The following is a 27,579-nucleotide window of genomic DNA, read 5'->3' as shown; positions in this document are numbered from 1 at the left end:
CAACGCAATCGTATCTTCCTGGACAACGCAAATCGTAAATTAAAAAATTGGGACCTCTATGTTCTTTTTTAAAGGTGAGCGAATGGCCATCATTCCGTGAAGTTTTAGCAGAATTTCCATCACACAGAGAAGAAAAATCACGACAGTTTCAAAGAATTGCCGTCGAGTAGTTTTCCGTTTAAAAAAACAAAGTATGACAGGAAATCTGCGACGTCGCAAATCGAGTTATGTGATTGCCGACTTACACCGTCGATATATAATAATCCAAAAACTATCAGACTCAATGTATTTATAAGCACGAGTCAATTTGAAACTTCACGTATAGACAAAGTCTTGGACATCTAAGGGTTAAAGTATGTGAAGCTGGTAAAAAGACGGAACTTCTTTGAGGATCACATGAGTAAGGAAGACTCCTACCGAGCTTTATCTCAATCAGCTTCTCTAGTAGAAAAGGAATCGATGTCTCCTTTATCGATGATTGCGGATAGAAATAAAAGCTCACTACATACCTGAGCACTCGAGTGATGTAATCCGGCCAGTTGTTGGGGAACATGACCAAGAAGAATCCTATTGATATTAAAATTATTCCCGCTAGTTTCATGCCTTTGAAATCTGCGCCGTATAGAACAACATCTAGAGCTGGAAAAGATTTTAAAAGTAAAGTTATGTACGTATTTATGTCAAATAGGGTGCTATAGAAATGTGATCATCAATAGCCATATGGCAAAAGGTCCTTAGTGCCGAAGATCAGCAAACGACGAGAAGTATCCAACCGGACCGGTGCTAAGATGATTTAAAGTTTGCAGTTTGAAATATTACGATAGACCTAGGTACCTAGTGCGATAGACTGTTTAAAATAGGTAAAAAACTCGTAACTTTTAAAAGGATACCCTTAAAACCTATTAAGATGTTGGAGGTAGAAAACATTTTTGTTTTTGTTTTTTTTTTACGTAAAAATGCCATCTCACCTTCTCGCAAGTTTTTTTTATTACTTTACTTCGGTGAATTTTAAGTTATAATTCGTAACAAATTTTAGTTCTTCACTTCGTATTTTTTGAAGTTTATTTAATGTTTAGTATCGATATGAGTGATTTCTAGAAGTCATCAAACTTCATTTACATACTTTTTTTATGACAAATTTCACATGAACATTACTTGAAAAAGAACAGAGGGGGTTTCCTAAGCGCGTACATGTTTTAATTTCTTTCTTTTTTTTTATTCGCTCATTTTAACAATATTTCAAAGTCCAACAGTTAATGCTATTTGAAGTTTCAATCTTCCATATTCGCAGCTAAAATTGTTGGATTTCACTTGTTTAATTTTTTCTATAGGTACAAAAGTGAAGTACAAAAATGAATAGCTCGTTCTTCGAAGTATATTACCCAAAACCTGACATTCTTATTAGTCGGTCAAACTTCACGAAAGTCTGCTCTATGTGAAATATCTCTCCGTGGAAGATACGATTTCTGCGGATAGTCAAGTGTTGCTTTTGAAGATCACTTACAATAGTATGAGAGAAGATTTGCTTGTTTCGTCAAAGCTGAAGCTCTCTTTGAATCATTGCACTTTTCACTGACCAACTTAAAGGTTTAAGGCGGAATTTTGAGTTTCACAGTTCTATTTTAATCTTCAAACTTATAAAATTGAAGAAACTCCAGAAAGCTCATCAAAATCAGAAAATTTTAATTATAATGCGCAGAATTCTGGCAGAGTGTATTTTTAAATATACGAGGTCAAATATAGACCTGCTTATAAGCGCCCTGGTAAAAATTGGCGATAAGAGTTGCGTTTCAAAATACCATAGGAATTCTTATAGCCGGCTAAAAAAGGCTACAGAAAATCATATAGCTGGCTGTAGAATGCGGAGAAAACCATACGGCCGGGCTATACGAAGCGATAAAAAATTATGCAGCCGGACTATAGTTCCTATAGCCGGGCTTTACACTTTATCGCCTGGCTGTTGCTTTTTCGCCATCGATTATAAAAGGCTATAAGAAATTGTGTAGAAATTCGTGTGCTTTGGAAATCATTAAGTTTGATACGGAACCGCCTTAATATTTACAAAACACACATAATATTTTCCTTTAATACATATTTTTTTCATCAATTAAAACGAGAATAATCCATACAGGATGTGCAAACATTTCAAAATCATGAGTTGAATAACGCTGACTCCGCCGAATTAAATATAGAGCCTAACACAAAGCGGAGCGGCGACGCACTGGCGCCTACAAACCTAACAGGGATACTGCACGCATTGCGCAACGCGTGAAGTATCCCTGTTAGGTTTGTAGGCGCCGATGCGCGTCTCGCGCTGGCTGCTCGCCTGCCACACCGCAGCGTGCCACGGCGCTTGAAGCAACTATTTCACACCAGAGGTATTACACAGTATCATACGAAACTGAAGGCGCTCTAATATATTAGGAATGGCAGGCATCCATCAAAAGTACGGAGCTTTCCTCGCAAAATAAATCAAGATACTACAGCCCAAAAAGAGAGCAGTGGTCCAAAAACTCACTAAGTCCTAGCATCCGTAATTAGTGACGTTTAGCATACACTTCATCGCCTGGCTGTGAGTTGCTTAATCGCCATCGGCTATAAAAGGCTGCAAGAAATTGTGTAGCCGGCTATAGAAGAATAGAAGCTATTGGAAATCTTACAGCCGGCCGTAGGTCTATGGTATTTTGGAACACAGATTCTACTGCCAATTTTTACCAGGGTGGTACCTAAACAATGATTTGCAACTTACCGGCTGACACAGGAACTGCAGTTATTAGTCCTAGAGTGATGAAAAGTTCGTAGGTCACAGCAACGCAGAAGTTACCGAGCAAATTTGCAACTGGAACACAAGTAGAAATTTATTAGGAAAAATGCAGTGAATAATGTCACTTCCTTTTAATCATAAAGGTGCAGCAAATAAGACTCGGTATCCGCCTTGACCGCTGTGGCGATTCTTGAAAGTCTAAAAACTGATTTTCCTCCATTTAAATGTATGGAAAATAATCGATTCTTAGTGAGGCAGCTTGCCTCACGCAAAATCCATATTTTCAATGGATTTGAATGGATGGAGATCGGTTCCGCCGAGCCCGGCAAATAAACGGAGAAATCGACAGTTTCGCGTCGGTCCTGAGTTTTTGCAAAGACCTTGGAGTTTTTCCTGTTTCCAATGTTGCCAATTTGGCAACTCTCGGATGTACATACGGCGTTTTTTCTTAGCAAGGTAGAGTGGATGGATTCATGCTTAGGAGAGTTGCGATCTCTTCTGGGTCTCGATAAGAGAATTTTCTCCGACACCGCGCCGCCGCACACAAGTCGGACACAATCTGGAAACTTTGAAATGCTTGTGCTTTCGAAAATATGAAACGAAGCAGTTTGAGGGCGGTTTCATCGGCTTCATGGTGAAATTTCCTCTCAGTGTCATCTTCAGAAATTGAATTGGTAACGAAATAAACATCTAAATTTTCAGTTTTAGTCAAAAATTTTACGTCCGACCTCTCCTGAAGACTCGATCCACCGTGCGCCGGCCGGTCGCCAAACCGAGATTCTGCCGAACGGATGATCAGCGTATCTGAATACGCAGTGACCACCCCTACAACAGTCCTAGCTCCCCCCCCCCTCCCCCCCCCCTCCCGAGACTGATCGAACAAGACGTCCAGCTACACGTGCCGTAGTCGGGTACGTCAAACCGAGGGAGGCGGTTCACCTCTATACAATAGCTTGCGATTTTGAGGAACTAATTTTTTCTGTAAAATTCGACAGTTCGCGGGCCCGATAAAAGCGCTTGTGATTTTGAAACGCTACTTCTCCGGTCTAACTCTAGAGTTTGCTAAGTACCACCGTCAGTGGAGCTAGTATTTTCTCATTCTTGTCAGTTGTGAGAGTTTTCGGTGGCATTTTTTTTCCGTGACTTTCATGATTTTCGGTTGGAGGATATCGTTCTGGAAGTCATTCTGTCCCTGAGTATGCGGTATGCGCTTCAGCAGTATTTATTTGGTGAGTTGCTTGCATTTATATCACTGAAAATCGTATTTCTTCGAAGGAGATATGGTTATGTGTAGTATACTGCCGTGCTAAGGAAGAGCGCCGTGCGAACATTCGAGAGTGGCCTTTCCTTCAGTAAAAGGTTTATTTTTTTGGAAAGCTAGGAATAATTTTCCTTGAAATTTTCAGGAACTTTGGGTGAAATTGCGAGAAACATTATCTGAAAAATTGGACGAAAAATATTTATAAGTTTGTACCCGGAAATTCGTGTTTTATCAATAGGACTGGCTTAAACTGCGTTGCTCCTTAGCGTGGCAGTGTAAGACGTGTAAGCCCCCGGGAGGCGATTGTTTACGGAGGTGCAAAAATTGTGGAGGCTGAGATTTTTTTTGTTTTTTTTGTTAGATATTTCAGATTTTCAACTATGGTAAAGGAATGCAACTCTGGCACACATTCTAAAATTAAAGCGCTAAATGCAGAAAGGGCATTACTTGGTTGCGGTGTTTCAGGATCTCGGTTAACGTTTTATCCACTAAAGTTAAGGCAAATCCATGAAATTCGTTAAAACTTTTACTGAATTTTCTCTACGATTTCACGATGCTTAAAATTGAAAGTTTCAGAAAATTCACGCAATAATTTCATCTCTTAAACTTACACTAGCAGTGAGGAATCTAAAACACCTCAACCAAGAAATACCCTTCCTGCATCACCCGAAAACTCAATTAGTAAAAAATTCCACAAAATTTTGACCGGCGTGTTGTTATAATCTTTTCGCGGAAACCCAGCGCATGGCAGAATATTGCGGAGGCCTAGAACAGTTTGCACCCCTGATTGTTCATTTTGATTTTCTCGAAACCCCAAACAGTTGCACCCAACAGTTTCCTCTCTAAAATATAAATCAGCGGCAGTAGAAATTCTGAAACACCGCACCCAAGAAATACCCTCTCTGCACCCAACGCCTCAATTGCGACTTTGTTTCGTCTTCTTGCTTTACTTTGTCCTTTGTAGGAACGGAGTTGGAGATTCGTGTTTTGGGCAGGGGTGACTATCCGTCCCACCCTTCCTTGCCTAAGTTTTCCCCCTGATATCTGTCATCACCACTTCGACAACACCCACACTGGAAAAAAAAACACACATTGGATCTAAATTCCAGACTCTTAAAAACATCGACAAGAAAAAATACTCTTGATTCGATCGGATTTTTGCTTAAATCAAGAACCAAGCCTCTTCATTTGAGCGGATTTCCTTTGATTTAAGCAAAAATCTGATTGAATCAAGAGTATTTTTTCTTGTCAATGTTTTCAAGAGTCTGGACTCTAGATCCAATGTGTTTTTTTCCCCCCAGTGCAGGCTCTATCCCTTTTATACAGGGTTATTCAAAAGTCACGCACCACTGCCATGAGGGGGGTGGCCATTTGAAATATTTGAGTCGCCCCAGCCCCCCTCTCCCGAGGGAATCAAAAACTGGAATGTACCTAAAGAAGTTTCCCTCCTCGATATGAGGAAAAACGTCTTAAACCGCAAGTCGGTATCATAATTAGAATTCAAGTTATGACCAGTGGAGAGTGACTTTTGAATGACCCTTTATACTGCCGATTTCCTTTTTCATCAGAGCCTCGATAAGAGAATTTTCTCCGATACCGGCCACCGGCCGGGCCGGTGTTACCTGTCGCCAGAAGACCAGACAGAGATTCTACCAAGCGGATGTTCGGCTTATCTGACCACCCATAGCCCCCTCCTTACCCCCTTACCAGAGACTGATCGGAGACGCTACGTGAAACGTCTTGCGGCAGTCACTAGTCAGGTGCGCAGGGTCCGTGAAGTCTGGAGGTGACGGTTCAGTCCATTTCAGTGGATTGTGATTTTGAAGAGTTGATTTTTCTGTCAAGTTTGGCGATTCCTCGCCCCGCTATCAATTATTTTGAAACATAACTTATTCCGTCCGATTCGATTTTTTGCTGAGTCGCTTTTGAGTCGGATGAGAAAACTTGTATCCGTTATTGTGCGAGTTTCGCCAGCCATTTTTCCGATATTCCATGATATTTGACCAGTCAGTTTGTTCATAAACCATTTAGTGTTAATTTGGTAAGTCACTTGCTCATATCATCAAAAATTGAAGGGTTGGGTGCAGAAAGCGCATTTTTTCGTTAAAGAATCTTCATTGTCGATTTCTATTATAGAGAGCGGAGCACTAGGAGAATTTTCTAATTTGTTTAATTTTCAGCATTGTAATATGTTATAGAGGATTCAGTTAAATTTTAAGGACTTTAATTCATTTTCTTTAATTTTAGTGGATGAAACGTTAACGGAGATCCTAAGACACTGCAAGTAAGAAATGCCCATTTTGCACTCGGAGCTTCAATTTTCCTTTTAAACGAAATGTTGTTACGTACTGAATCTGACTTGAGAGTCCCTAAGGGGCGATTTTCTCTATAGATTTCCTCGGGATTTTTTTAATTCTGGGAGTTTCACAATCAATGGAGTTACTATTCTGCCACTCGTGTCGGTTGTCATTGTATGCGTTATCGGTAGCCTTTTTTCATGATATTTGGTTTGAAGTTATCGTTTTGGAAGTCATTTTTATTTTTGTTCTTACGTTTACTCCCTCAATGTTGATTTGGTAAGTCACTTGCCTGGATCGAAAAATCTTTTAACTATTCGAAGGAGATGTGGCCAAATACACTCGTACATCCTCTGACTTATGAGTCCTAAATGTAGGGGGGGGGGGGGGGGGCGATTGTTTCTTTTGATTTTTCCTTTTGCAATCCTATGGGATATATGTAAATGCGATGATACAGTAATTTGTTGAATTTTTTCGCAGCAAATTGAATTTCTCTTTGAAAAGCTTGTATTGAGTAAAATATCAATTTCCCGGAAGCTGGTGGGTATTGAGAAAGACTATGAGGTCATTTTCAGACTCAGCGCTGAAGATTACATAAGATTCAACCGTCATTTTCCCAACAATCTTTTTGCAGGCCTGCTTAATTTTTGAACCAAAATACGGTGCAAAAAATATTTTTCACTCAGGAAAAAAATTCAATGCAATCAATGACCGATTTTCATTTTACCGGATATGTTCTTCTGAAGTATTCCGTGATAGTTTCCCGCTTTAAGATTTAGGGGCTGCGAGTTTTTGTAGACTTTCGTCAAAGCCACCCGTGCTGTCAGAGAGGTTGTATCTATGTTCCTTTCAGCCTCCCCCCTCCCATGTTGCAACCCTGCGCTGACCAGTCAGACAAATCAGGTTCGTACGTCCATCTCGTCTCGTTTCGTCATGTCGGCGTCGTCAAAAAGAGAGCTAGACAGCTTCTTTTCATCAACAGGAAATCTTAGGCAGATTACAGAGTCTAGACAGGGTAACAATAGAACCGGTCTGAAAAGGAAGATGGAACTGCCAAATCGGTTTCTTTAAACTTCGAAACGATTACATAATAGGGAGCGACAATAAGACTGAAACTCTGAAACGTCAAGGGTAGGAGAGGGGCTAGGCCCACACACGCACACGTCTTTCTCCGGACCAAAATCGCCGTGCTAAGGAAAAACGCCGGCGTATGAACATTCGAGAGTTGCCAAATTTCCCTCAATAAACGTTTATCAATGAGGAAAGTTGTGAATATTTTTCCTTGAAATTTTCAGGAACGTAGGGTAAACTTGCGAGCAAAATTATCTGAAAAATTGGAAGGAAAATATTCATAAGTTTACCAGGAAATTCGTGTTTTATCAAAGGAAATTTGGCATCGCCTGGAGGTTCCTACGGCGGTTTTCCTTATCGCGGCTGAAAAGTCCCGGTGGTTTCAGATCGTCCGAGCACACGTGCGAAACCCCCCCCCCCCCTTCAAACGATGCCCGGCCTATGGCATTTCCCTTTGCCAGTTACCTGTTCATCAGTCTAGTTCAGAGATTGCCTCCCATTTGCGCGCAGTATCCGACTGGTGACAGTAGCCGCGCTTAAAATTTAAAATCTGATCGCCATCGTCAAAACGTTTCTTTTACGGTTGTGCTGTTCCTCTTGAAGTGCTTGTCAACTGTCTTTTGAGGCAATTTCAAGGTGTCGTGAGCAAATCCTCGCTCAAAGTAATCGTGGTGAGAAAGGCATTTTCTTTGTAACGAATTCTTGATCCGATCAATTCACCCGCGTGTTGAAATTCAGTTTGCACCGCATCATCTGTGGTTTCTTTGGACTTTCAGGGGCGTTTCCGAAGGCTCCGTTTGCGTTCGCGAAATTCATATGTGACTCTACATGTGCGTACTCTCCTAATCGTGACATATTAGCAGCTTCAGCTTTACCTAGTTTGAAGTGAGTCTACCTTAATTAATGTTTCCATGAACGGTCGGATTGATCGTCGGACAATTGGATTGTGTTTTTATTTGGTCCTCTTAAAATGGGTCTTCAATATATTTACAACTCGATGTTTTTCTCCAATTTTTTAATCGAAGCGAGATTTTGCAATGATTGAAACATTTATGGGGTTTGATCATTTAAATGCCTTAATCGGGCATCACCTACGGTGTAAATTAATATTTCAGCTAGAAACAAGTAGGCACCTAGGGATTTATACGAAAATTTGAACCGTTCATGGGGCGATAAGTCATAATTTGCTGATTAGCTATTCGAGGATATTATATTGCAGGTGGAAATCAATTTGGGAAGTATCCAATATAGGATGATCCAGCAGGGTTAAACGGCCAGACTGCGGGAGTCGAGGCGTACCCCCTCTTTAAATTGAGATTTCGATTTTTGCGGATCATTTATGAATTTAGGGCTTAAAAGTGCAGGGGTGTACAAATTTTCATGAGATTTGGTTACAACCGTTGCCAAAATTCTGGATGAACTATCTACTTTCCGACATTTGGGGGGGGGGGGGGGCGTAGCTTCGACTGGGGGCACTTTTGGAAAAAACTTTATACAACAAAAATGTCTTATTTTGACCCATAGATCACGCTCCTGACCGTTTTAATTCTGGATCACCCTGGATAATACGATGGAAATGAACGACTTTACTGGTTTTTGCATCATTAACTTGGCCTTAAGAATCCCAAATCATGCTTTATCTAGTATTTTACCTTTGTGTAAGAGGATTTGTAAGGTGATTCGATGGACGCCATATTTTGTGTCAGAACGGCATGCGATATATCGCATCAATTGGTTCCATTCTTTCAGCTACTCGTCATTTTTCTCCAATTTTGAGATCGCAATTCTGTTGTCAGGAGACTAAAGCACTCACTTACCAATTTTAACAAAGGAATTCAACGTAATAAAGGCGTGGTTTTTTTCAGAGAGAAAACATCGCATTCGAGTGCAGTTTCGATATCAGTATTGAATGCGATTCTTTCTCTCTGAAAAAACCACGCCTTTATTACGTTGAATTTCTTTGTTAAAATTGGTAAGTGAGTGCTTTAGTCTCCTAACAACAGAATTGCGATCTCAAAATTGGAAAAAAATGACGAGTAGCTGAAAAATGGAACCAATTTATGCGATATGACACAAAATATGGCGTCCATCGAATCACCTTAAGATCGAGTAGAAGTGATTACTCCTACCGCCTAAATTTCCACCACATATCTCCATCTGCGCAATCTACATAGTTTCAAACTCGTATTATTTTTATTATTCTAATTATAAACTTAAAATGTTCCGAATCCCATATTTAACTCGCAGACTTATTTCTCCCATCTTGAAAATAGTAGAAAAACAAGGGGGAAACGGGAAACGAGGCTAAAATAGATACACGAAAAAAAAAAGAAAAGGAAAAAAAAAAAAAAAAAAACTCCCGGGACGTTTCGACTCAAAACTGAGTCATTTTCAGTCCGAAATATTACAATAAAAATTTAAAAAAAACTATGAAAAACCCGAGTTCTACATGGTGGTGGCCGGAAAATGTGACTCCCAATTTTCATTGTTATTCATGGCTCTAATCCTTTTGATACATTTCGATTATTATTTTCTTTTTGTTTTATTTTTCAGATTTTCCAGCTTTACAACTTGTCTGTTATGAACTTACGAGTCGCTGAAGGTATGTAGTCTTATTTTTTGATACTACCGTATGTTTCAAATTTTCCGCTTTTTCCCATTATTATGTTAACATTCCAATTATGCGTAGACTCAACTCGTTTTTCAATTTTCCCTGACAAATTATTTTCTCCTTCTGCATCGTATTTTATACGTGGCATTTGCAAAGAATCTAAATTCTTGTATTTACTGGCCGTTGACTTCCCTCCTCTCCGTTAATTCACCCCCCCCCCTCCACCCGAAAGAACGTAACTCCATTTAAATGTTGCCAAATTTCCCCTCGCGAATTGCATATCGACAAGGAAAATTTCGGGCATTTCTAACTGAAAATTTCACTGATTATTCCTCAGATTTAATGGAATAAAACAGAAAAATGACTAAAAGTTGCACAGGTACATTTGAGTCAAATTGATGAATATTTTGAGTCAATTTGGCTACCTTGGAATGGGGTAACGTTCCACCGTCCGGGATACTACGCATTTGACCTGCCTCTCACGAAGGAGAAAAATCACGGGGTTTTTAAGAATTTATTTTAAGGTAGTATTTCACCTAAAAAATTATAAACGACAGAAAATCTGCAACGTCGCAAACCGAGCTACGAGGTTTGATTGTTGCACCGTCGATATGAGGTTAATAATCCATCAAACCTTAAAATGTTTGTCCTTTGCCCCTTCATCGGCCTCATTAAAACCCGTGCGGGATGAAGCATGCGACTTACCGAGTTTTGCGTGTGCTGTGGTATCACTCGAAATTGAAGGCACTCTTTTATTCCTGTGAGCCTGTCGTTGCGTCACCCTGAATGTCTCTGTCTCTGTCAGTGGTCATACCGGATTTAAACTTTTCATTGGACTTTTTTTCGCTGTTTAGTGGTGAAATTTATCTGGTTACGTGAATTTTAACTGGTTAAGTGAATTTTAACTGGTTAGTAGTGAAAAGGTTCAGCTTGAAACACTTTTACACCTGTTTCCTACAGGGGGGGAGAGGGGTTAATCAGTCGGCCAAAATGGCTTAGGTAATATTTGAACGGCCCCTCTTGAGAATTTTCTGTGTTGGATTTACCGATTTCTTCAACTTTCTTTTATAGTCAGTGCTACTAAGACGCGGCAACTGTCTCAATCATTTAGCGAAAATCTCATCGCCTTTGGATGTCAATAGACTGATTTAGTACCTACGTCATAGTTCAAGTGTAAACAAACACATGACCTTATCTATGATTCGAGTCCTTCGCGTCATGGTGGTCCAATTCGCCCGCAAGTGTTTCTTGCAATCGAAATTTCTTGTTCTTGATGAGTTCTCAATTGTTTATGGTCTGTCAATACCTAAATTGTAATGAATTAACTCACGAAGTTGCACGGGAGGTCATATAAGGTCAATATATCAGTTTTGGTTTGGACCAAGAATTTGATATCATATCAAATGACGTAGTCACTAAATCAGTCTATTCTGTTCATTCAAAGAAGACTATATTTTTAAGAAAATTTCCACATAGACTTCATACATTTGAGACATTTGGCTCATTTCATGGTGTCAAATGCCACGCTCAAAAGAAGTTACCTAGACGTCATGGCGCTTATGATGTTTTAAAATTCTGATATACGGATTATAGAATGAGCACCTCTATAAACCTAGATTTCAAGCTTATTTCAGTAATGAATAAAATTTTTATGGATGAATTATTGTAGACTATACGTGCACTGAATTATGCCACAATGGAGAGAATGGAGATGTTGCATGTGTGAGGGATTTGCGATTTGACTGTTGTTTCTTATACAGGGTGGCCCAGACCTACCGTACCAGGCCTTTTTTTCGGTTAATTTGGGTCGCACGAAGTCCAGGATCGCGGGGATGAATAAGGAATTGACCCCAAGGAATCCGAATTTCATGGTTCCAGAGCCCCCCTGGCGTCCCCTAGGGAGTAAAAGGGGGGTCCGTACTTCAAAAGTCAGGGTTAATGTCCAAATTTTGAAATTATTTCATCGGAATCAGAACATACGGAAATTTTTAACTTGAATCGACACCAAGAAATCCAAAATCGGACCATCCGGGTCCAAAATACCGACCCCTAAAGGTGGGGGACAGAGCCCCCTTTAAAAAAATATCAAGTTCGTTAAATTGACGTGGAGAGTCGGAAAAAATGTGTATTCATAGGTAATCAACCCCAAGAAATTCAAATTTGAGGGTCCCATTGTCCTCGGACACTTTTCTGATGGGGCACAGGGGTCTCTGAACTTTTAAATTTAACTGGTGTGGAGGTTACCCCTGTGCCCCATCAGAAAAGTGTCCGAGGACAATGGGACCCTCAAATTTGAATTTCTTGGGGTCGATTACCTATGAATACACATTTTTTCCGACTCTCCACGTCAATTTAACGAACTTGATATTTTTTTAAAGGGGGCTCTGTCCCCCACCTTTCGGGGTCGGTATTTTGGACCCGGATGGTCCGATTTTGGATTTCTTGGTGTCGATTCAGGTTAAAAATTTCCGTACGTTCCGATTCCGATGAAATAATTTCAAAATTTGGACATTAACCCTGACTTTTGAAGTACGGACCCCCCTTTTACGCCCCAAGGGACGCCAGGGAGGCTCTGGGACCATGAAATTCGGATTCCTTGGGGTCAATTCCCTATTCATCCCCGCGATCCTGGACTTCGTACGACCCAAATTAACCGAAAAAAAGGCCTGGTACGGTAGGTCTGGGCCACCCTGTATAAAAGTTCGCGGGAAACACGATGGTGCCACTGGTTTTCTCTGAAAAAAAAAACCTCAAAAAAGCTCTCAAAGTGAGGCCAAAATGGAGGGGATATCCTGCCCTACCCTGAGAGTCCACCTCTACATCAAAACAAACTCTCCATGCAAAGATAGGGAGCAAATACATTAGCAGGGTTGCCGTGTTTTCAGTTTTGGAGTCCCCAAATGAAGTGGCAGCCCCGTCAATGTATTTGCTCCCTATCTTTGCATGGAGAGTTTGTTTTGATGCAAAGGTGGACTCTCAGAGTAGGGCGGGATATCCCCTCCATTTTGGCCTCACTTTGAGAGCTTTTTTTGAGCTTGGGAGATTATTTCAGAGAAAACCAGTGGCACCATCGTGTTTCTCGCGAACTTTTACACAAGAAACAACAGTCAAATCGCAAATCCCTCACAAATGCAACATCTCCATTCTTTTAAAGATCCTTTCAGAGGCGCAGAATTTCCACAAACCAACGACCGATTGGTCGTTCGCGAATTGCGTATAGGCGGTGGAAAAATTGCGTGGGCTACAACCTTGGATAATGGATGATAAAAAATGTATTACGTTTTGATCAAAACGTGCTCCATTTTTGCGTGCACCTTCCGAAGTTTTGTGCGCGCACTGTCCCACGCATTTCCAAATTTCGCATCCGCATTTCGGAACCTATACAATGGAGAACGTCCGAAATTTGATGAATTATGCGTTTAAGTGGAAACTACTGAGTAAACTGTGCACGAGGATACCCTTCGTTCATGAATTTAACTATTATATGAGATGTATAACAAAGTGATCTATTCCGCTAAATTACGTGCGTTGAAATGGGAAATGCCGCTAGATGAGATCACTGGGTGCATTTTCTCACTTCGAAATCTATTTTTATACTATTTCCCATATCAGAAAAAAATTATAAAAAATACTGTGAAATCAGCTCTTTAAGGTGATTCGATGGACGCCATTTTATGTGTCAGAACGGCATGCGATATATCGCATCAATTGGTTCCATTTATTCAGCTACTAATCATTTTTCTCAAATTTTGAGATCGCAATTCTGTTGTCAGGAGACTAAAGCACTCACTTACCAATTTTAGCAAAGAAATTCAACGTAATAAAGGCGTTGTTTTTTTAGAGAGAAAGTATCGCATTCGAGTGCAGTTTCGATATCAGTATCGAATGCGATGTTTTCTCTCTAAAAAAACAACGCCTTTATTACGTTGAATTTCTTTGCTAAAATTGGTAAGGGAATGCTTCAGTCTCCAGACAACAGAATTGCGATCTCAAAATTGGAGAAAAATGACGAGTAGCTGAGAAAATGGAACCAACTGATGCGATATATCGCATGCCGTTCTGACACGAAATATGGCGTCCATCGAATCACCTTAAGTACGTTCAGATGAAGCAATAAAAAATGTGCATGTAAATTCTCCATTAGAGCGATTCGCGAGGCAAGAGGCGAGAGCGAGAGCGGAGATCGTGCGATGTTTGAAGTATCCCAACAGTTTTGCAGGCGCTTCCCGTGATCGCTTTTCGCGCCAAGTTCAAAGTTTCGGAATATTTCTTCCGGAGGATGAGGTCCCTTTTCACAGATCCGGTCCCAGTTATATGAAGCAAGGAAGCAACGAAGCTTTCTCGCGTATCCGCAACAATGACAATGAGTTCGGTCTCTTTCCCGCTGTCTCGGAGGTTTAACATGGAGTAAAAAAGTTGGACGGGACGAAACGCGTGACGTAACCATTTCGATTTCCAAGAGGGTAAAAGTGAATCGGTCAGTAACAAAATGGCTCAAGTACCAGTTAGAAAAATACAAAAAAACAGTTGAAACTGTATTAAAAAACCCGTTTCAAATTGCAAATTAATTAATAACGTGATTAAGTAATTCATCGCTTTAATATTTTAGAGCTCTGAGATTTATACGGGGTCAATTAAAACGATTATCCCCATTTTTCTCGAATTCTCATTATTATTGGTGCTTGTCTCTTTTGTAACTGATTGATTGAATTGCGTTTCACACAATGGAGAAGACACCCCCCCCCCCCCCCGTCGACTTAGAGACTTCAACGCAGGAGTACAAAAGTTGAACGCGTGATACGACTATTTCGACTTCCGAGGTGATAAAATTGCACATCGACGAAATGAAGGAGAATCTCTTCTCGGCTGACTCAAAGACCTTAACGCAGGAGTACAAAAGTTGAACGCGTGATACGACTATTTCGACTTGCAAGGTGATCAAATTGCACATCGACGAAATGAAGGAGAATCTCTTCTCGGCTGACTCAAAGACCTTAACGCAGGAGTAGACAAGTTGAATGGGCTAATTGTAAGATTCAAGAACCGAGAGCGAGACTAGACATCAGGTTGCACCGCAAGCTCGGCGAGATGACGCGGCGCGATGCGTGAAGTATACCTACAGTTTTGCAGACTCTTCGCGATCGTTTTTCGCGCAAAGTTCAAAGTTTTGGAATCAGAATTACATGCCTACCATACATAGAAACTTTTGCGTGCATTCGCTGCGATACGTTTTAAACTTCCGGGACTAGTAAGTCCTTCTAAGGTAGAGCTTGTAGTATTCATGAAGGATAGGCTTGTAGTGGCAATTAAACTTCAATTTTGGCTTTAGCACAACCCTAATAGCATGGAGTCCTATTTTCTGTCTGGCACTAATTTAGAAACTGTCTATTTTCGAGACAGAAAAATAAAATAGAAAGAAAATGGAAAGAAAATAGATGTATCAAATAGAAGTAAGAAAATTATTAGAAAACTTCTATTTCCTATCTGTCAAATACAAGGAAAACAGTAAATTTTGCTGTCTCCATTCAGTGTTTTTTCTTTCTGTTTTCTGAATTTTAAATTTCTCAGAAATAGATAAAGAAAATGTCCAATTTTTCTCTATTTTCCATTAGGTTTTTGGATCATTTTTCTTAAGGAAATAGCCCTATCAATTTTCTAGACGGAAAATAGATCCATTTTGTAGACAGGAAACTGACCTATTTTCTTTGGTAAATAGTGACACTCACTTTAAATCTGTCTATTTTCCATAGTGCTAGCTACTTTGTCTTAATGTATTAAATTTTTTCCATTAATTCTTTTTTCATAAAATATTTTCACTTTGCTACTTGGGAAGGCGGCATCTTATAACCCGGGGCCTTATGTTCATTGTTCATCCTCATTTTTCACACGTTCATTTTTTCAACTTTTCTAAGGTGCGACTATAGCTTGTAAGAGGAGCATGTAATCTTTTGTTAAGTTATTCTAGACGCGTGTGGAGTAAGAATACTAATAATTGAAATGACGCACGGTAAACGCCTATTACCTCCTACACGCTGCGCTCTTTCTCATAACAGGTCCATCATTCATACTTCGCAAATATCCGTGCATTTCCGCGAGGTGGAAAAGGAAAGCTAACAAGTTTGCTTAAGTTTTCTTCCTAAATCTGTAAAAACCAATCCAGCCGCATATTTCAAAACCCAGGAATTTTTCTTTTTCTTTTTCCGTATTTTCTTCTTTTTTCTTTTTAAATTAACAAGTTAAACCCACAATCTGTATTTCGCAGATGAGCCATTATTGTGGTCGGTATAAAATTCCATTTTTCTGAGCCGTAGGGATCGTATACATACATCTTTATAACACGTCAAGGGATAGATGGCGGGAGGATGGTGTCAAATTGTGCTTCAAAATAAAAACAGCGCAAGTTATGTTCCAATAAATTGCGATTACATGAGAAAGTTACTGCAATCAGATCGAAAAGATGCGTATGTTGTCTATTCTCCATTTGAGGGGACTCCTCTTTTCAAAATTTATTAGAATAAAATCGCGATAAGGCACACTTTTTTGTATTGCGAATTGCCTACTGCCCTATACATAGAACTATTTGATCGCTTACGATGGGAATTCATAAGATGTAAAAATAATGCAATTTAAATGGTAAAAATTGCAGTTTTTTCCATTAACTTGTACCATTCTTTCAAATTTCCATTGCTCTATGCTCCTTGGGAACGATTTTATTTATTGTATGACTATTTTATGTAGAATTTATCTATTAAATCATTCTTTTCTTTCTTTTGCAGTTACGAGTATGTTGTGGTCTCTCCAACATTCGTCAAGGCTGTGTACGAAGACTAAGAATTTTCACTTTGCGTCAGAGCTGCTCCTGACTTTACGGATCATCGCTTCATCACGGTAAAATCTCTCCAACTCCTTCCTGCTCTCAGAATGAATTGCGAACGAATTGCAGAATATTGCAGAATATATGTAATTGCAATTACATTTTGCATAAGAACATTAATGGCACTTGCGCTGTTCTAAAATTGAGTCTTAAATATTAATTCCTCATTGCAAAATAGTTTGACACCATAGGAATGAAGAATTTTTTTTGCTTCTTTTTTGTGGTGTCGCGTTATCAAAAAGATTTCAGTTTTTTAATTTCTGAGCGGCAAGGATGTATCTAACATATGACGGTGAAACTACTAAACCGCGTATCTCGTTTCGATTGTATGAAATCATCGGAATGGATGGGAGTTATTGGTGAAAGAGGGGTGAATAGAGTCATCGTGAGGGTTGTACATTTGGAAAATCAAGAAAATTTAGAATGGAATTTGTGAATATTATCTTCTTTGTACATTCCATCGATTATCTTCATTTCGTTCCTCTTTTTTTTTATTAGTAATGATAGTTGCATCCTTGTTAAATATTTTATTCCATAGCAATAAATTATTTCATTAATACAATTTTTGTTCTGGGGCTGCAATGCTCCTCTCTCAAACATAAATTCAGAAATTTTGCAACGCTGGGCCTCCAAAGATTTGCCATTGATTCTGTGTTTTCTTGCATCAAAAAACTTTATCAATTGAGTGAGATTTATTCTGCTGGAGAAGAAATAGAGATAGGAGAAAAGAGAAGAAAAGAGAGGAAAAGAGAGAAGAAAAGAGAAGAAAAGAGAAGAAAAGAGAAGAAAAGAGAAGAAAGGAGAGAAGAAAAGAGAAGAAAGGAGAGAAGAAAAGAGAAGAAAGGAGAGAAGAAAGGAGAGAAGAAAGAAGAGAAGAAAGGAGAGAAGAAAGGAGAGAAGAAAGGAGAGAAGAAAAGGAGAGAAGAAAAGGGAGAAGAAAAGGGAGAAGAAAGGGGAGAAGAAAAGGGAGAAGAAAGGGGAGAAGAAAAGGGAGAAGAAAGGGGAGAAGAAAGGGGAGAAGAAAAGGGAGAAGAAAAGGGAGAAGAAAAGGGAGAAGAAAAGGGAGAAGAAAAGGGAGAAGAAAAGGGAGAAGAAAAGGGAGAAGAAAAGGGAGAAGAAAAGGGAGAAGAAAAGGGAGAAGAAAAGGGAGAAGAAAAGGGAGAAGAAAAGGGAGAAGAAAAGGGAGAAGAAAAGGGAGAAGAAAAGGGAGAAGAAAAGGAAAGCATGAAGAAAAGAGAGAAGAAAAGAGAGAATAAAAAAGAAAGAGAAGCATGAAGAGAACAGGAAGAAGAGCAGGAAGAAAAGAGATAGACAGCAAGAAGAAAAGAGAAAGAAGAGCAGGAAGAAAATAGGAAAAGAGGAGAAAAAGAAGAGAAGAGAATGAAGAGAAGAGAGAAAAAGAGAGGGGAAAGAAGAGAGAAAAAGAAAAGAAAGCAGAACAAAAAAAGAACAAAATTTCAATTAACTTTCGTGCTTTAGTTTCAGTCCCTCCCCCTCCCAAACAGAGAGTGGTCTTGGGGATTTTAAATATTCTAGCGTCCAGTTTTATTAGAATGGGGGGCGTACGCTACCGCAGCTTTTGGTTTGGGGTCGCAGTAGTGCTTGCACTTCCGTTGGACGGTCGGCAGCCATGGCATCCTTTGAAGGCCGAAACCAATGACCCAGGACCCGGGTGCACGGCAAGGCCTGAGGGCGGTAGAGGAAACCCCTTCAGCAGATAAAGAATGTCTGAGTTGGCAGGGGTCTATAATGACGGGACGAATAATTAAAACCTCCTCGTCCTCTCTGTTTTTTTCTTTCAGTTTTCGTTAAAGAGAGGATTGGTATAGGTCTAATGGGTAACGAACTATTTTTTTTTAACTTTTCTTGATAATTCAAACGCACAACACTCACGAAAATTCTATACCCTCCTCTTTCACCAGTAACTTCCATCTATTCAGGTGACTTCATTTGATTATCTTCATTTCGTTTCTCTTCCTTTTAATTAGCAATGATAGTTGCATAATTGATAGTTATTTTTGCTAGCAATAAATTAGAGCTACTTACCCCTATCTTTTTCATTAGTACAATTTTTGTTTTGGTGTTAAAATGCTCCTTTCTCTGGCATACATTCATTATTAAATAGAATAAAGGATGATTAAGGAAATGAGTGGCTTGCGAAAGAGAGAAAGAAATAAAGAAATAAATAAATTAATAAATGAATAAAGAAAAAAAATCGATATAGAGAGTAAAAATGAGATGCTAAAAGTGCATTAGGAGTTTTAAAAATAGAGTTTGATGCCATTGAACAATATTTTCGCCGTAATACCCTTGAGACCCAAGGTGCCAAGGTGTCAATCTGCTTGCCCCCGTAGCGTCGCCTGAGTAGTAGTCCAGGCAAACAAGGAAAAGAGCCTGCAAAAATCCCGGGTAGCAATGTTTTCATCGATTCCTATGTAATTTTTGACGCTGAATCCGAATTTCAACTTTGCGCCATTAAATTCGGACCGGAAAGTTGCCAAATTTGGCAAAAATGGCCTAAAATCGGCCTTTTTTCCGGATTTGGCCTGTAACTTGCCAAAAATTGATCTGACGATAAAATTAGTTATTTTCAGAAATGAAGCTCGTTAAATTTCCTACAAATCAGTTCCTATACACTTTTTTGCTCAGGGCAAAATCAAGCGCGCTGGCGGGCTCCAAACTTTGAAAAATGAGCGAAATTTTGGTTTTTTGCGGGTTAAGGCCTGTGACTCGTCCAAAATTTATCTGACGACAATTTGGTTGTTTTAAAAAAAAGTTCGTTAAAACTCCCATAAAAAAGTTTCTATACACTTTTTTGCTCAAGGCAAAACTAAGCGCGCTGACGGGCACCGAACTTCGAAAAATGAACGAAAATCGCGTTTTTTTGCGGTTTTTGCAAAAATCCTGGGTAGCAATGTTTTCATCGATTCCTATGTAATTTTTGACGCTGAATCCGAATTTCAACTTTGCGCCATTAAATTCGGACCGGAAAGTTGCCAAATTTGGCAAAAATGGCCTAAAATCGGTCTTTTTTCCGGATTATGGCCTGTAACTTGCCAAAAATTGATCTGACGATAAAATTAGTTATTTTCAGAAATGAAGCTCGTTAAATTTCCTACAAATCAGTTCCTATACACTTTTTTGCTCAGGGCAAAATCAAGCGCGCTGGCGGGCTCCGAACTTTAAAAAATGAGCGAAAATTGTGTTTTTCGCGGTTTTTGCCCGATGTCTCCTGTTTTAATCGTCCGACGAGTAATTTCTGGACAAATTAAGTGCAGATGATAAAATTTACACTTAGTGAAATGAATTGATGTAAATAATAAGGATAACCCAACACATTACAGTATGCACAATTTTCGCACATTTCACAAAGTTCGGAGCCCGCCAGCGCGCTTAATTTTGCCCTGAGCAAAAAATGTATAGGAACTGATTTGTAGGAAATTTAACGAGCTTCATTTCTGAAAATAACTAATTTTATCGTCAGATCAATTTTTGGCAAGTTACAGGCCATAATCCGGAAAAAAGGCCGATTTTAGGCCATTTTTGCCAAATTTGGCAACTTTCCGGTCCGAATTTAATGGCGCAAAGTTGAAATTCGGATTCAGCGTCAAAAATTACATAGGAATCGATGAAAACATTGCTACCGGGATTTTTGCAGGCTATAGCCCCTTTCATGGCTTATTTGCCTGGACTATAGACCCGTGAAATTGTCATGCGTACGTCGGTGGAGTTCCCAATATTCGTGTTGCCCCGAATATATTAGATATTTGTTCTTTCACCGATAAAAAATTGATTGCCCGGAGATTTGATGGAAACAATTTTATTGAATCAAAGGAAAATATACCGTAAGTTCAGCTATACAAATTTAGAGTTGCAGTGCACGTCCAGTGCTCTTATTTACCTATGTGTCCTCCTAGCCTGACTGCTCATCGAAGCAAGCTACGTTTTTTAGCATCTCAAAAGCAGCATCAACTCCATTATGAATACTTGTGGGTAAGACATAATAGAGACATACGGATGAGAAAAGACAGACTCCATTAATACTTGGAGTTATTTTCATTCGAAATTCATTTGATTTGCAATCATTACAACATGCAGCCCCCTGATAATGACAGGTTGAATCCTACCTACAGCAGATGGAGGCACCGTTTTTTGTCAAAGTTAATGATTCATCATCTTTAGACTAATGCATTTGATTAAATTTAATCGGTGACTGTGCTTTATTTGAACTAGTATCTGGACTTTAAAGAGATGAATAGGAGATAAAAAGGAGATGAAAATGAGATGAAAATGAGATGAAAAGGAGATGAAAAGGAGATGAAAAGGAGATGAAAAGGAGATGAAAAGGAGATGAAAAGGAGATGAAAAGGAGATGAAAAGGAGATGAAAAGGAGATGAAAAGGAGATGAAAAGGAGATGAAAAGGAGATGAAACGGGGATGAAATGAAAAGGAGATGAAACGGGGATAAAATGAAAAGGAGATGAAACGGGGATAAAATGAAAAGGAGATGAAACGGGGATAAAATGAAAAGGAGATGAAAAGAAGAGGCGATGAAAAGAAGAGGAGGTGAATAGAAGAGGAGATGAGTAGAAGAGCGAGATGAATAGAAGAAGAGATGAGTAGAAGAGGAGATGAATAGAAGAGGAGATGAAAAGGAGATGAGATGAGTAGAAGAGGAGATGAGATGAAAAAGAGACGAAAAGGAGATGAGTTGAAAAAGAGATATAAAGGAGAAAAAAAGGGGATGAAATGAAAAGAAGATGAAATGAAAAAGAGATGAAACGGAGATGACAAGGGGATGAAATGAAAAGAAGATGAAATGAAAAAGAGATGAAACGGAGATGAGAAGGGGATGAAATGAAAAAGAGATGAAACGGAGATGAGAAGGGGATGAAATGAAAAAGAGATGAAAATGTGATGATAATGAGATAAAATGAAAATGAGATGAGATGAAATGAAAATGAGTTGTGATGAAATGGAAATGGGATGAGATGAAATGAAAATGAGATGAAATGAAAATGAGATGAAAATGAAAATGAGATGAAAATGAAAATGAGATGAAAATGAAAATGAAATGAAAATGAAAATGAAAATGAGATGAAAATGAGAGGGGGGCGGGTCTGGTGCCGGAGCCTCCTCGTGGTGGACCTGGGGCGGGTCTCCGACTCGTGCCAAACGCCGGCAAACCTGTTGTGATTCTGCACCCTCCCTCGCCTCAGGTTGTTAGCCCATATCTCTTCACACATCGTAACGAGCAATTTAGGATCAAGCGCATCCTTGGTACGTTATTACCTTGGTTGTTAGCCCATATCCCTAATACGCTCGGGCATGGATCAACCGCTTCCTTGGTGCCCTGCTTCACGCGCAGCAAGGCTGTTTACACCTTGGATGTTAGGCCATATCCATTGCAGCCTTGGATCAAGCGGAACCTTGGTACGTTATTACCTTGGTTGTTAGTCCATATCCCTGGCTTACGGAAGAGATCAAGCGGAACCTGAGGAACTTGAGGGGAATGATGATCTTCAGAGGACCACTGATAGTAGTTAGGCCATATCCTTGAACCGCGAGGTGCAAGGATCAACCGGTACACAGTGGTCTGAAAATCCCGATCTGTGACCGACTTTGCGCGATTCGTCAGCGACCAAATGCAGGGGTGACCGATCGAAGCCTGGCAATCCTGTTCTGGTCAACCTCCGGTATCTGCCGATGCTTGCGCACTAAAGCCGTCATCCCCCCCGGACACTTTAGACCAGGCAAAGTCGGAACCGGAGGGTCGGACGCCTCTCAAACGGGCTGGTGGTTGGGGCGATGTTGCAGATTGAAGTAGGTTTTGATGCAGGAGAGCCGAATACTTCACGAGAGTTCCGGGGCCTCGTGGCTCAGGGTATTCTGTTCTCCTGGGCCGAACAAGCCGGACAAAGTTTCAGCAATCTCTATCTCTGTAGAGAGTATCCAGCTACGAGTTTGTTGTCTCACTGCTGGATCGCACGGTGGTAGAGGAGTTCCCTGCATTCGGTCATTGGCGAATTGTTCACTGTTGTGAGTGAGGGTGCGCGACCTCGAGGCGACCCAACTCTTCATGGCATGAGATCTTGAAGAGGTCACTGGTTATCCTTACTAAATCTCACTCGACTAAACCTCTGATCTCGTAGGAACTGAGTAGATCCGTTGTGCTTCGTTCGCGCGGGAGTCCGTGTGAAAAAAGCAGAACGGAGAAGAGATCTTAAGGAGGAAACTGGTCGGTCCGGACCGGCTATAGGGCATCCGATCTCGAGTGAAACAAAGGCATGAGCCCCATGCCTTTGTCTTTTAAAATTTCTTCTCAATTTCTTCAAAATTTCTTCAAAATTTTGAATTTCAAATTAACGCAATGCCATGGGAGTTGTAAGTTGGACGATGGAAGCGTTGCCGTCTGATGTCGGTTCCTCCTCGTGGTGGACGGTGGAAACGAGGGTTTTACCCTCGGCTAATCGCCGACAAATAGGTGCTGGTTTTGGTAGTAATACCTACACAGGGGTCGATAGCATAGACAAACTATTATGTCTCATGCTTCTCCTTTTAGCACCTTTCATGAATGAATAAAACACTAACTGATAGTTTTTGACCATTCTCTTGCATAAAAATGAAAAGTTTCACATGCGATCTTCTAGTTCTCACTGCCGCTCCTCCCAATTTGGTTTATCTCTCACAGGCAAGTAATCTTGACGAACGAAAGTTAGCTCATTTACGCGTACTGAAGCGTGAAACTAGAAACAATTCCATTGAAAATTACTGGAAATTCCAACTACATTGCTTCTTTTTTCTCGTTGAATTTTTTATTTAAAGTTCTGCAATTTTGGAGAAGTGCCACGTTTCTTCGCAAACTTGCTCGAATATTCGATTTAAAATACAAGAATTTGTATATTTTCTGTATATTATTAGTTTGGGTTTCTATGGTGTATTTTTATTTTAGAGTAAATGTGTGCAAATACCACGCGAAGACAAAAGCGAATACATCGATTACAGATGAAGAATTTTGATTTTTTCGGAGTTGATCCAAAATGACTTAGCGTTTGATTAAAGAGAATTCGAAAGAAATGGGAAAAACTGCGAAGAGTTACTTTTCTTCTGATCGTATCAATGACCTGTGAACCAATATTCATGTTTTGCCGACAAGCGTATTGGAGACAATTAATCAATGCAAAAATTATAGACAAAAGTAGCACGAATTGCAATAAGTAGCAATTACGTTGTAAAAATAAGTATTGCAATTCCACTGAGTGTTGTGTATGTTGCCCAGCTTCTATTTGAAGGGGTTCCATTTATTGAAACTTCTTGCAATAAAATTGAAACGAGTTGAAATTTTTCATTGCATTGCATATTGCGTATCTTTCTGACACATGAAGCTCATTCTGTTGATTGTTTAAAATCGTCATAAATTGACTAAATGATGTAAAAATATTGCAATTTGATGGTAAAATAATTACAATTTTATTGAAATCAAATTGCAATTTAAGTTCAATATTATCGTTGCACTGTGCTACTTGGGAGATGTAATGACTATTCTTGACGTAGCAAGGTCGATTTGTACTTGGAATAGCCGACGAGATACTTTAGCAACGCTTGCCGACGCACTGCACTTGTATCTCCAAGTGCTCATATTGTTCTATGTTTTTTTTTTCTTCTTCTTAATTAGATTGTAAACAAAGGCATTTGGCTGATTGTAGGAATCTGTATTTTTTTAATCCAAATTTGTATTTACTTTCATAATCTCGTCTAAAAAACAAAGTTGTTCCTTCCTGGCGAGTGCAATGAAGCGTTATGCTCACAATAAATGATTGTTCACACCTCCGAAATACATTCGAGGGACTTGGAGCAGAAGGCACGTAAGTACAGTGTTTGAAAAAATTGAGATATTAATGAATTCATGTAAAATTAAGTCTTAATGCATATTCTGAGAAAAATTCGCTCCCAAATGCCAATTTTTAAGCATCAAAAAGTCAGTTTGAACTTTCTTTGCACCACAGGATCCGTGTAATTTCGAAACTTCAAACATGTATTTCTCAAAATAGCAGGAACTGCACTTGCGCCTTGTCCTCCAAGCCTTTCATTTAAGGCGCGCAAATCTACGATGCATGTTGAGGATCAACGACAAAATCATAATGTTGCGTTCAAAAAAATTTTGAAATTCTATTAATATCTTTCAGCAAATCTTCAAGCCAACTTCGGTCGTTAACTTCCGCGGTAGATTTGCACGCCTTAAGTACCTCATTTTTTAATTTATCGGCGGAAAGACTCCTAAAACGATATTTTCAAGTAGATACTTGAATATTTGAACTTTGAGGAGAATATATGCGAACGGCCTTCAAAATTTTGTTTATGCCACAAGGAAATCGGTTCAGCATTGGTAACCTAATGAACGTCTCTGTGCATCTATCATAATTCAGTGCAGATAGTTGATAATGCCGTATTCTTACAGAGCTTATGTAACTTTAATGTATTTACTTTTAAGACATCGACTGTTAGTTTAATACTTTTATTGCATGTAGAAAGGTACGAAACACCGTTAGCAACTGTTTAATTTCTTTCTAATTGGAGAAAATTGTATTTTTTTCAAAAAGAAAGAAGATTGTATGTAAAAAATTGTATTAAAATTGTATGTAAAAGTTTTCTTTGGTGGTTGGTAGAATTGTGAAAACAGAAATTTAAAATGAATGGGAAAAAAATAATTTTATCAAATAAAAGAAATTCTGATTTACAATTTTGTTACTTTATTAGAATTTTTGTGTCCTGTCTTATTCCGTTTGTCAAGATACCAGTTAGGTAGTAGTCGCAATTCGCAAGTGCATTCTGTTATTTATTATTTTCTTATTTTGACTACATCAAACTTCTGAATCTTTTTTATTATACCTAGTGTGAGCCTATTGAGTATTATTTGTGTCTATCTTATTTATTATAGTCATCTTCTCGTTTTTTAAAGAGACGGTTTCTTTTACAGCCGATTGCCGGAGGTAAATTAGACCTCTGGGGCCATCGCTTCAATTCATGACTTTTCGCTTTTTGTAGGGCCACCTGTAGCACTACTATTTTCCGCAGAGATGTTAGGTTGTACTCTGCTAATATTCTCTCCATTTCCTCGGTGATAATTTGTATTAGTGCACTTGTCTCGCCGATTTCAACAGGAATCGCTACTGTTTTAATAAAAACAGTTAATTTATTATTTTGATGCTTATTCATATTAGAGAAAATAAACTTCTCCTGTACAGTCTCTAAAAGTGCATGAAAAGGATGAAGGGAGGAAAGTAGAAATCGAATTGCTCAAGCTTTCTTTCCCTTTTTCCCATGTAAGAGGGCGTAAGTATTTAGGGGAGGAAGGTCTAATAATAAAGAAAGTGCAATGACGTCAATTATAGATGGTCGCAAATGGTGTCTAAACTCTGGAGTGCTTTTATATTGAGGTCTTCTTAATTTACTTTTTCACTGTCAAATTAAATGTGACGGATTCCATTAGCTTTGCACAAGTTTTGCGACTGCGGACCCTACATGATCTGTTAAAAAACATGTGCTAACATCACGTCACATGACTTCAGTAAAAAATACATAGTCCCTTTCCATCCACTCCTCCCCTCTGTCGGTAGCTACACTCATATTTGTTATCAATCTAAGCATTTGTCAAACTTGTCATCTTGTGAGTGCATTCATTTTAATTCAGAGCTTATGTTAGTTATACCTAACTAACTCAATCATCTAAATCAAATGGATGGAACAATGCCTCAAAGTAAAGTACAGTGAAGGCTCACTTTTGTGAGACTACATAACCGTGGTAGAGCACACGTCAAAATAATGACTTTACGCACATTTTGAATGCGACAAAAGAGTCGTAATCTTTATAATTGTATTTTTACCTCCAACGCTGGACTGAAGACAGATAAGCCACATCAGCGATTGCCAAGTTTAACTGGGCAATTAGATTTTTTACGAGAGAACGGTTGTTCGGATTTCTTTGAAAATTTTAAGGAATTTGCTTCGCACCACGGAGAATTTTCACTGAAATTTGCTCGAAAATCCACACAACCGTTTTCATGTAAAAAATTAAATTGCCCAATTAAATTTGGCAATAGCTGATGTAGCTTGGTTCCTTTCTGTTTAACGCGGTCCAGATGTTCCTCTGTCACATTAAGAGTGCGTAAATTTATTTGGAATGGCTTTGTTTGCTTTAGATTTTTCAAAAGTGAAACTTCAGAAGTTATTTCTACAAATATATTCTCGTGCACTCACCAAGAGATAGTATGCTTGCGGAAAGTAACGCAGGCCACGGTATTTGATCCCAGTGGATTACTTCGACGCCAGTGAAGTAAAGCGCCAGGCAAAGAGGCCACAGTAGAGCTGCGTTTAGGCCGATCACAGAAAAGAAGAGCGCTATTTGTCCGTAACTGGCATTTCCTATAACCTTCTTAAAAAGCATACCACCGTTTCAAAGAAAAACTATACAATGTTTTGAAAATGAAAACTTACCTTTAAAACTGTTCTTACATTACAATCGTAACTGAAAGTATTAGTTAGCATCACTGTAACTCCAACGTATATTTTTTTTCTTTTTTCAATTATTTTCACATATTTTAGATTAGGATGATTTATAACGGCGCAGTAGCACTAGATGTAATCAAGCTTAAGTTTACCAAAAATAAATACGCACCAGCAATAGTCATCAGCAAAATTAT

The 27,579-nt window shown here is 39.2% G+C and overlaps 2 protein-coding genes across 2 annotated transcripts in view; both read right to left on the bottom strand.

The window, feature by feature from the left end:
- Naglu (N-acetyl-alpha-glucosaminidase) overlaps positions 1-27,579 on the bottom strand; it is a 57,225-nt gene that overhangs the window by 25,912 nt on the left and 3,734 nt on the right. The window lies entirely within an intron of this gene.
- Positions 91-27,548, bottom strand: LOC140225644 (solute carrier family 35 member F3-like). Its single transcript, XM_072305223.1, has 3 exons — positions 27,137-27,548; positions 2,750-2,839; positions 91-639 (listed from the first exon to the last, which is right to left on the bottom strand). The coding sequence occupies exons 1-3, from the start codon at positions 27,321-27,323 to the stop codon at positions 290-292; spliced, it is 627 nt and encodes a 208-aa protein (XP_072161324.1). The 5' UTR covers positions 27,324-27,548; the 3' UTR covers positions 91-289.

This window comes from Bemisia tabaci, chromosome 10 (assembly GCF_918797505.1).
Source record: "Bemisia tabaci chromosome 10, PGI_BMITA_v3".
Taxonomy (NCBI): domain Eukaryota; kingdom Metazoa; phylum Arthropoda; class Insecta; order Hemiptera; family Aleyrodidae; genus Bemisia; species Bemisia tabaci.
Note: the sequence above shows the minus strand (reverse complement) of the source record. Positions and strands in the feature narration are given on the sequence as shown.